At 35.2% G+C, this 11,124-nt stretch overlaps 1 protein-coding gene across 1 annotated transcript; it reads right to left on the bottom strand.

Annotated features, from left to right (window-relative positions):
* Positions 1-647: 647 nt before the first annotated feature.
* On the bottom strand, positions 648-2,250 carry LOC131359563 (uncharacterized). The gene is made up of 2 exons (XM_058399521.1): positions 2,100-2,250; positions 648-1,875 (listed from the first exon to the last, which is right to left on the bottom strand). The coding sequence occupies exons 1-2, from the start codon at positions 2,130-2,132 to the stop codon at positions 892-894; spliced, it is 1,017 nt and encodes a 338-aa protein (XP_058255504.1). The 5' UTR covers positions 2,133-2,250; the 3' UTR covers positions 648-891.
* Positions 2,251-11,124: the final 8,874 nt, after the last annotated feature.

Raw genomic sequence — 11,124 nt, forward strand, 5'->3', positions numbered from 1 at the left:
ACAGTTTAGGTATCATCCTGCCTACATTAAACTTCACAGGAAACAATTCTTGATGATAACTCATATACTGGTCATAATTACACATTAAACATAGCACATTAAATTTAAATGGACAACATATAAAGCTTTAAAATGATTAAAAAGAATAATTTAGGCAAGACAGCCAAACTGACTGATTAATTAGTGATTATTTCTCCACCAATATAAACAAGAACAGAGATCAGTGAAGTGAAGAAATAAAGATAAGGATTGTGACTTTTACCTCAGGTGATGAAACAGAGACTGATGTGGATGATACTAATAATGAAAAAAGAGAACTCATTCCCTGCTGTGAACAGTGAGTCAGTACTGTTGTTTTTTAATGAGTAGATTAGGTTATAAATGTTAGCTGAGGCGTCTTTCAGTGAGATTGGAATGAAATCTTTAAATGCAAGGGTTTTTCTTTTCACTTTACAATGTGATGAAGATCTGTATAAAAGTTAGAGCAATTTCAATGCAGCAAAGATATTTAGTTCATATTCACGTGAAGGGTTTCCTCACGCTGCAAAGAGGAAGTCCGTACAAACTGTAAACAACGCAGGTATAACTTCAGAAAATAAACTCATACAGAATGTTTATGATCCTGAATTACTTTTTATTGTTTCTCTTGTTTTGATTAACATAGATCATTACACCATCCTTAAAACAAGAAGTTAACATTCTTAACATTCAAAGATTACCAGAGAAATGAAAAATCATGAAATACTTTATTTAAAGAGATTTTTTTTAAAGAATTAAAACGATTGGAAAACATTAAACCAGTGTAATAGTGTCACAATTTATAGAAGTTATATATAATCATTTAATATTGTAGGGTGATCAGTTCTACAAAATATCACCCATGAATACATTTCACAATTTTGCTTCATCTTCATCCATTGGCTCTTCATCCTTTTCTTCTTCCATCTCCTCTTTCAGCTCTGTTTTCAATTTACTGACTTCCTCCTTTGCTTCCATATAGCGTTTCTGCTTGGTTTTAGGACCTTGGTGCCCTGACAGATCTTTGTCGCTAATTTCACAGGCCTCAAGAGCTTCTATAAGGCGTTCTCTGGGGATTTTCAAGGCCTTCGATTTTGGTAAGTAAAAGATTAAACTGACCTGATCCCAGACATAAAACTCATGAGGATACAGACTTTGTACTTCTCCTGAAGCAGATAGCTGATACTGGTGGGTTTCACAAATGGCTTGTGCTTTCCAGATGATCTTCCCATCCTGATAACGGACCCACTCACTCGCCTGAAGAAGCGGATATTCTCCAAAACGCTGGTTATTCTCAGGACTGTGAATCAGCACGGTGTACATGATCTTCTGTTTGTAGGTGATGGTTCCGTACACCCTGAGAACCGGGTCTTCTCCTCTACAGTTCTGTTCTTTGTACCACTGCATCAGATCAGTGAGGGGAAACGTGAAGCGATAATTGCCGTAGGGAGATTTTTCTAGGTTGAAGAGAGGTGATGTGGTGAACTTCTCCAGAAAGGGCTCCCGTTCATTCAGCTCTTGTGCTTGGTTTGTCTCCATGTAGCGGTTCTCAGCTTCTCGTATCTCCTCTTTACTAATTTTTAAGCCCCACCATGAGAAATCATATGCTCCAGAATTGAACTTCTCTGACTTCAGTATCCCCCTGAATCCTGTCTCCTCAGTAACATGGGTTACATCTGAAACCCAAAATTCAACTGGACTTGGGTAGGGTGGGATCTCCTTTATTATGTACTTCATCATTGGATTCTCAGATTTCTCCATCTTCATCTGCTCTCTCAGTCTTGGTAAACTCACATGCTGCCTTGTGATGAAGTTCTCCTTTATTTTACGTGGATTCCATCTCTGTTGGATGTTAAACTAAAAAGACATACAACAATCACTGTAAAAATATCTTTAGTACACATGAATCATTCTTTTTCACTTCTGATCTCAAAGAATACATATTTAATATATGATTAACAGTACATGGCATGTAGCATATGTGGTTATTATCTAAACAATATATAAAATAGAAGATACATTTAATAGCATATAAAGAAGTTACATAGGTTATTTCTTGTTTTTGTATTTTAGATTCGTACCTCTTTAGGTTGCTCTGGATTCGCATTTGCCATTTTTCAGAGTGTGGATCAGACGTCCAGGTGAATGGTTTAATCAGGTGACTGTTTTCTGTCATCCTACAGTAGCAACACTGCTTTTATATCATGTGCTCTGTCTCCACCCATAATTCACAGACAATGGAAACTTAAGGACAGTGGTGAGGTAAAGCTTGTGGAATGACACAATAGGAGAAGAAAATAGTCTTAGAACAGAGAAAAAGAAAGATGTTATTATGGTTTCATTAATTATGTTATCTATTTCTCACATTTGAGGGGCACAGTGGCTTCAAACTGGTTCCAAGTTCCTGGTGACCCATTAGCAATATAGAGAATGGATGGTTATATATTTATATATAACACATTTTCTTTCAGTTTTAGCCATCTGTAAGCCATAATCATCACAATTTCAAGAAATAAAGGCTTGAAATATTTCACTATGTGTGAGGAATCTATATAATATATGGGTTTCACTTTCTGAACTGAGTGACAAAAAATATTGACCTTTTTCATGATATTCTAATTCTTGAGATGTACCTGTACTTTTTTGTTGGGGGTGGTAGGAGTGTTAAATTAAAAATAAATGATTATACCTGTCTTTTTTTGTCAATTCAGTTGTTTAATTTCTATAGGTTTTGTAACATTCTAAAAGCTCTTAATTCCACAGAAAGTATTGCATACAACAATGCAACAATAATAAAACAATGTGTTGACATTTACTTTTGATACTTAAGTACTTTTAAAAACAAGTACTTCTGTACTTTTACTTAAGTAAAAATCTGTCTTTACAACTTTTACTTGTAATGGAGTAATGTTTGACCAGTAGTATTTGTACCTTCACTCAAGTAAGGAAGTTGTGTACTTCGTCCACCTCTGTTCAGTGGCCACTTTTCTTTCTCTAAAGTTTTATTTTGTTAGTTTTATCTTTGGCCTGCATTGATGTGATCCAGGAATGACCAACTTCTGGTTTCAGAAGATCATACTTCTGTTTGGAAATGACCTTATAAGCACTTGAGGTCCTTTCCAAAGCAGCTCAAGCTTTGTGTCAGTTGTGTGTACAACCTTCGTTCATACCACATAAAGTTGTTTAGATGGAGTGCATCTGTATACCTGCTTCTTCTTTCTGTTCATTTGAGTCTTGTCACTGAGGATGAGAACCACACTCATACTGTATATATACAGTGGGCTCCGAAGGATAAACAGCAGGGATGAATATATTTTCATCATTTACATTTTTAATTAAACAAAAGGTCAAATAAAGTAAAGTTTCTATATCAAACTTACAAAACAGGAAAAGTTCGACATTCCACATATTTAATGCATTTGTGTCTGTGGGTGTAGCCTTTAAAAAATTTTCTATTTTGCTTTCATCTTTACTTCCAAGAAGTGTCCCCTACTATTTTTAGAACCTGAAGACAAGCTAATGCTAACTTGATCCCAGACAATAAACAAATGAGTTTTCATCCTTTGAGGTTTTAAATTTTTCCAGACTTCCAGAGGTTTTAAGTTTGAACCCTACTTTAGAGACATTTGTTAATGTACACCCTGGACTGAATGATAACTGGTAGAGATGATGATGTCAGTAAATATTTTCGGTGGAGCATGTCACCACCTTTCTAGTTTCTACAGTAAAGTCCCATAACATGGAGATTTCAACATTCCTTTCGATACTGGAACCTATCAGTCCACATATTTAATGAGATTGTGTGGGTGTGATTTACTGTCAAATGTCCCACAAAAAGAATTTACAACCAAACTGAATGTCATGAAACAGAAGCAAAATTTGTAAGAAAATTAATAATACATTAATACACTTGCTTCCTGATATTATTGTTACCAATAAATAGACAATAAATGTAAATATAACAATTGGGCTATAATTATTACATTGTAAAAAACTATTACCTGTCCTCCAAGAAAATAATTCTAAAACAACTGTTGTATAATAAAATTGTTATAAGTAGATAAAATTGTTATAACAAATAATTGTATTTTGCTTTCATTTTTGCCTCCAAGAAGTGTTTATTTTTGTTTTTAGGACCTAAAGACAAACTAATACTAGCCTGACCCCAGGCATTAAACTTCTTCTCAAAATTTTAACAAATAGCTTGTGCTTTCCAGATAGTCTCTCCATCCTGATAACAAACCCACTCAATGCTTTAAGAAGTGTGTGTTCTGGGGCAGTGGTGGCTCAAGTGGTTAAGGCTCTGGGTCGTTGACCGGAAGATCAGGGGTTCAAGCCCCAGCACCGCCAAGTTGCCACTGTTGGGCCCTTGAGCAAGGCCCTTAACTGCTCCAGGGGCGCCGTATCATGGCTGACCCTGCACTCTGACCCCAACCTCCAAGGATGGGATATGCGAAGAAAGAATTTCACTGTGCTGTAATGTATATGTGACAAATAAAGGCTGTTTCATTTCATTTCTAAAACCTCTGTTATCCACAGGTCTGTGAATCAGCACGCTGTTGTCTGTAGGTGATGGTCTTGTAGACTCTGAGAACCGACTCTTCTTCTACTCTTCCACAGGTCTGAGAATTAGCATGGTCTACACAATCTGTTGTCTGTATGTAATGGTCTTGTAGACTCTGAGAACCGGCTCTTCTCCTCCACAGTTTTGTTCCTCGTATCTTGCCATCAAATTATTGAGGAAAAGCATAATTAGAATAGAAAAAGTCATAATTACTGATAATCTCTGGATCTGAAACCCAAAAATCGACTGGACTTGGCTAGGCTGGGATCTCATTTATTAACTACATCAACATGGGATCCTGAGCAATCACTTGCTTTGACAGTCTCCATAAACTAACATGAAGACACGTAGTACATTAGGCATTTGATCGCTTTGAAAAAAACATTCTGGAATATTTCCATTTCAAAATCATTAATAGTTCAATTATTCAGTGCAGATGCTTTAAAACCTCAGACTTGAAGTAAAAACAAGATTTTTCTTTTAGAGAAAAGTTACATAAACCTCACAAACAAATAATAAACAAAGTGTTTCAGCCATTAAACGCTGACATTCATACGTGTATACAATGGCCCTCAAAAATATTTGGACGCTTACAATTATGTCAATTTCACTGCATTAGAAAACAGCATGTTAAACCAACTGGCATTTATTTTAAACACAGTGTGTGTGTGTGTGTGTGTATGTGTGTGTGTGTGTGTACTGTGGGGTCCAAAAGATTAAGGATTAGGGATAAAGTGAACAGAAGGTCTTAGAATTTTTTAATATTTAAAACAAAACCATACTTGATGGTAAAAAAACATATTTAATGGTATTAAAATTATATAATACCAATACATTTTTAAAATTAATATTTATATCTATTGGCTGTTATTTGTTAACACTACCTTTATATCATGAGCAGTGTGCACTGTCCTTTCCATACCTGAGACATTTACTGTAAATAGAAACTTCCCTTTCAATCACCTAGTAGATCAACTGGTAGAGATGACGATGTCAGTAAATATTTTAGGTGGAGCATGGCACCACCTTTCTAGTTTCTACAGTAAAGTCACATAATAGGGAGATTTCAACATTATTTTCGATACTGGAACCTATCAGTCCACATATTTAATGAGATTGTGTCTGTGGGTGTGATTTACTGTCAAATGTCCCATAAAACAAATTACAACAAAAATGAATGTCATGAAACAGAAGCAAGATTTGTAATAAAATTAATAATACATTAATACAGTTGCTTTCTGGTATTATTGATACCTTTCATAATGAAGAGCAAAAACTTTAGTGGAAAATGAATAGACAATAAACATAAATATAACTATTGGGCTATAATTATTACATCGTAAAACATTATTACCTGTCCTCTAAGAAAATAATTCTAAAACAACTGTTGTATAATGAAATTATTAAAAGTACATAAAAATTGTTATAAAAAAAATAATTGTTAAATTTTTGCCTCCAAGAAGTGTTTATTTTTGTTTTTAGGACCTAAAGACAAACTAATACTAACCTGACCCCAGGCATTAAACTTTTGAACTTCTTCTCAAAATTTTAACAAATAGCTTGTGCTTTACATAAACCTCAAAAACAAATAATAAAGAAAGTGTTTCAGCCATTAAACTGTAACATTCATACGTGTATACAATGGCCCTCAAAAATATTTGGACACCTACAAATATGTCAGTTGCTTCAGAAAACAGCATGTTAAACCAACTGGCATTCATTTTAAACACTGTGTGTGTGTGTGAGTGTGTGTGTGTGTGTGTGTGTGTGTGAGTGTGTGTACAGTGGGGTCTTAGAATGTTTTAATATTTAAAACAAAAACATACTTGATGGTAAAAAAAAAATATTTATTGGTATTAAAATGATTTAACTAGTAGATCAACTGGTATAGATGACGATGTCAGTAAATATTTTAGGTGGAGTGTGTCACCCACCTTTCTAGTTATTAAAACAATATCACATTGTAAAATACAAAGTGTACGTAAAACGATTAGCTTTAGCTAACACTGTCAAGTGTCCTGTGACAACGATTATTTGAACAGATTTTCTCAAAACCATCTAACCATATAAAAAGGTTATCCATTATTGCGTTTTTGCGTGTTTGGTAATATTTTTAAGCACTTAAAACACTCGAGACTTAACTGAAAAAGAGAAAACGAAGTAATTCACTGTTCCAGGGGTCGTACAGTCCGCTCCATCTGGGCTCGGGGTCCACATCCTGGTGCCGAGTCGCGTCCTCCCCTTGGAAGTTCATCATGGCTGCGCTGCAGAGTCGGTGTAGGAGTAAAATCCAATAGTGGAGTAGGAATAAATCCAAAATAGGGTCGTAGCAATAATTGCAATTGATAATCCAATTCTTGCGAGCTTGAAAACCGTGACACTTTTGTTTTTAAAAATAAACATTTAACTGTATGCAATCTAAATGAAGAGAAACTTCATTTTGCAGCCAGACAATGGTGTAACACACACTGCCAAAACAATCAAACAGTTTATTAGGGAAAAAAGGGGAAAGGTTTTAGACTGGCAAAGTCAATCAGCAGGCCACTGAGCTACCACTTCCCCTTTATACTTCTCCTAAAACAAACTGCAGGCGCTTTAACAAACAGCTTGATCTTTCCACATAATCTTCTCTCTCTGGGCAAATGCCCAGGCATGTCAGTGCACATACACTATTTAATGAGACTATCTGTGAGTATGATTTATTGCCAAATGTCCCACAAAGTTACAACAAAAATGAATGATACAATAATACAGTTCATTCCAAAACGATTGTAATAGACAATAATTACATAACAATTTATTACAAATAATAAACTGTATATATATATATATATATATATATATATATATATATATATATATATATATATATATATATATATATATATATCTTTAATAAATAAATAAACTTTACCTTTATTCTAAGAAAATAAAATCTCTAGTTGTTGTTTTTTTTTTTAGATTTTTAAAAATAATTGTAATTTTTCTCATTGTAGCATAACTAATTCTATATAAAATGTGACATGGTTAATGAGTGGTATTTTTTCATTTGTTTTCATAAACACACTTTTGTGTGTACATTGATTTTCATCCTCTATTTATGTAACTGCTGCCTCGTATGATTAACAATTATGGGTGAAGTTGCGTTAATGTCAAAACTCTTTCAACTGACTCACGTTCATCTTTGCTTCCAAGAAGCGCTCCTCTTTGTTTTTAGGACCTTGGTACCCTGAAAGATCTATTTTGTCAAGTTTACAGGCCTCGAGAGCTTCTATAAGGCGTTCTCTGGGGATTTTCAGAGACTTAGGTTTTGGTAAGTAAAAGATTAAACTGACCAGATCCCAGACATAAAACTTACGAGTATTCAGCTTTTGTACTTCTCCTGAAATGAACTGATACCGGTGGGTTTCACAAATGGCTTGTGCTTTCCAGATGATCTTCCCATCCTGATACTGAACCCACTCACTCGCCTCAAGAAGCGGATATTCTCCAAAACGCTGGTTATCCTCAGGACTGTGAATCAGCACGGTGTACACAATCTGTTGTCTGTAGGTGACGGTTCCGTACACCCTGAGAACCGGGTCTTCTCCTCCACAGTTCTGTTCTTTGTACCACTGCATCAGATCAGTGAGGGGAAACGTGAAGCGATAATTGCCGTAGCGAGATTTCTTTAGTTTGAAGAGAGGTGATGTGGTGAACTTCTCCAAAAACGGCTTTTGTTCCTTCAGCTCTTGTGCCGTATTTGAGACGTTACTCTTCATATAACGTTTCTCTGCTGATCTTATTTCCCCTTTTTTAATTTTTAAGGCCCACCATGAGAACTCACTGTTAGGAGGTCTGAACTGCTCGGACTTCAGTATCCCCCTGAATCCTGTCTCCTCAGTAACATGGGTTACATCTGAAACCCAAAATTCAACTGGATGTGGGTAGGGTGGGATCTTCTTCATTAAGTACTTCATTATGTGATCCTGAGGAGTCACTTGCTTTGTCAGTCTCCATAAACTCAAGTGCTGTCCTGTGAAGATGCGCTTCATTTTTCCTCATGAATTCCCGCTCTACTGAAATTTCAAGAAGCTTTTATTGTCATTTCAACCACATATAGCTGACACAGTACATAGTGAAATGACACAACGCTTCTCCAGGACCCTGGTGCTACAGAAACAACATGCAACATATAATTACAAACAACAACAACACAGAGCTAGGACAGAAGTTTGTCCTAGCTACATAATGTGCAATACATATATATATATATATATATATATATATATATATATATATATATATATATATATATATATATATATATATTCGTGAGCCTTTGCAGGGGCATAATGCTATTTTATATCTAAATGATAAATGAGCTAAATGAGCCCTGCAAAGGCTCACAAAATATATGTAAATTCATGTTATAAAGCATATAAAAAGCTAAACTTTTTACCGTTTCAGGATTCATGGTGTGGATCTGATGTAATCAGTACACTCAGTACATTCTGATGAGTGTACTGACCAGCGCTTCCTTTATATTATGCTGTTATACCACCCATTCAAGGCAACCTGGAAATGGACACTTATTGGGCAATGACAGGATTTCTCAATACAAGGATTTAAAAACTTTACTACTTGAAAAAAACACACATCAATTTCAGTGCAGGAAAGCCTGTGGATTTCAGAACTGCATATATATTTAGTAGAAAGTGTTCAAATGTGCCTATGTGAAGGCTTATCTCAGGTCATGCACATTGCCCTGATTGTAAACAAGAGCATTTTTCATTCTAAACAAAAATGATATACCCCTAGAAATGAGTGAAAATACCAGAATGTATATTGACAAGCCACAAAGCTTCTGGGGGAGTGTCCTTTGGACAGATGAGACAAAACTGGAGTTTTGTCTCCAAGAATGGCTAAGAACAACACATTAGACTATTCCAAAGTGGCCATGGAGTGGGCCAAAATACCTGTGGACAGATCTGATTTTTATTAGTCAATTTTAAAGTACAGGTTTATTTATTATTACTTTTGTCAGTTTCAAGTTATTTCAGTGACCACTGTGGGTGCCAACAGTTCCGTTCATGTGTGTATGAAACGGATTTCTTAACCTTGGTTTGCGGCTTGTTTCCTGTTATCATGGACACGCCCCTTCATTTATCATCCTGTGTGGTTATCTCTGCTAGGAATAAAAAGGGGAAGAATTGCAGAAATCGCCATAGACAGATTTTTTTTGTGTATTAAAAATTTGTGCATTGTCCCATAAACGGAATTCTTGTGCATTATAAATGTTTCCCTGTGGAGGAAGTGTAAAAACTTACTAGTTAATAAAGTAGGATAAAAAAGGTACATCTCATCTCATGAGTAACATCTGATTATAAGTCAGTTATTACTCCATCCCTCATCTGATTCTGACATAATGGCATGGGTTTGGGTTATGAATCAGAGCTTTAAATATCACAGACACACACAATCCAGTCAGCTTTACTAATACTAATAATAAATAATACATATTTCATGCTTAAATGATTTAAAAACATACAGATTCTTTAAGATTATGTATCTGGTTTATTACTTAAAATCATCAAAATAATTTCAATCAGTCAAATATTTTTTACAGTGTTTAACTAGATTACAAAATAAACAGATTGTCTATGTGTAGAAATACCCTGTGTATAAAAAGGATAAATCATTTTAAAAAATCATAAATTACAAAAATCAATAAAAAAGAAAACATTCAGGTCATATAGTATTTAAAGCTGATTGTGGAATTATGAAGCTCATCGATTTTGAAGAAAATATGGCCTTTGTAGGACTGTTACATGATGCAGTTCATTTTAGAGAACTCTAAAGAAACTTTAGACAGTCAAGTCATTCCCCAAAAAAGTCAAGACATTCCCAAAAAAGTAGTCATTCCATTGAAGGGTTATCTCAGGCCATACACATTGCCCTGATTGTAAACAAGACAATTTTTCATTCTAAACAAAATGAACTCGAACAGAACGTTCTGGATTAATTAAATAATATTAATTATTATGAACATGTTGTGCCTTGTGATGGACTGGCGACCTGTCCAGGGTGACCCCTGCCTTTCGCCCAATGTGTGCTGGGATAGACTCCAGTACACCTCCGTGACCCTAATTAGGAATAAAGCATGTAAAGACAATGGATGGATGAATGGATGAAAATGTTGCCTCTCCTCTTTCAGGCTGAAAGAGGAGAGGCAATATAAAACTGGACAAAAATGATGGTACCCCTAGAAAAGAGTGAAAATAATTTGCCCATAGGGGCATGTTAAACAAAAGTGTGTTCTGTAATTAGCATCAAAGGTGTCTTCAAACTTGTAATCCGTCAGTTTGCTTATTTAAAAGGGTGAAAAGTCGTCACTGTTTGGTATCATGGTGTGCACCACACTAAGCATGGAGCACAGAAAGCTAAGGAGAGAGCTGTCTCAGGAAATTAGACGGAAAATTATAGACAGGTTAAAGGTAAGGGCTTCCTGTGACTAAAGTTGCTCAGAAGTTTATGGTCCATGAGACTGTAGCCAACCCCCA

Source organism: Hemibagrus wyckioides, linkage group LG09 (assembly GCF_019097595.1).
Source record: "Hemibagrus wyckioides isolate EC202008001 linkage group LG09, SWU_Hwy_1.0, whole genome shotgun sequence".
In the NCBI taxonomy this organism is placed as follows: domain Eukaryota; kingdom Metazoa; phylum Chordata; class Actinopteri; order Siluriformes; family Bagridae; genus Hemibagrus; species Hemibagrus wyckioides.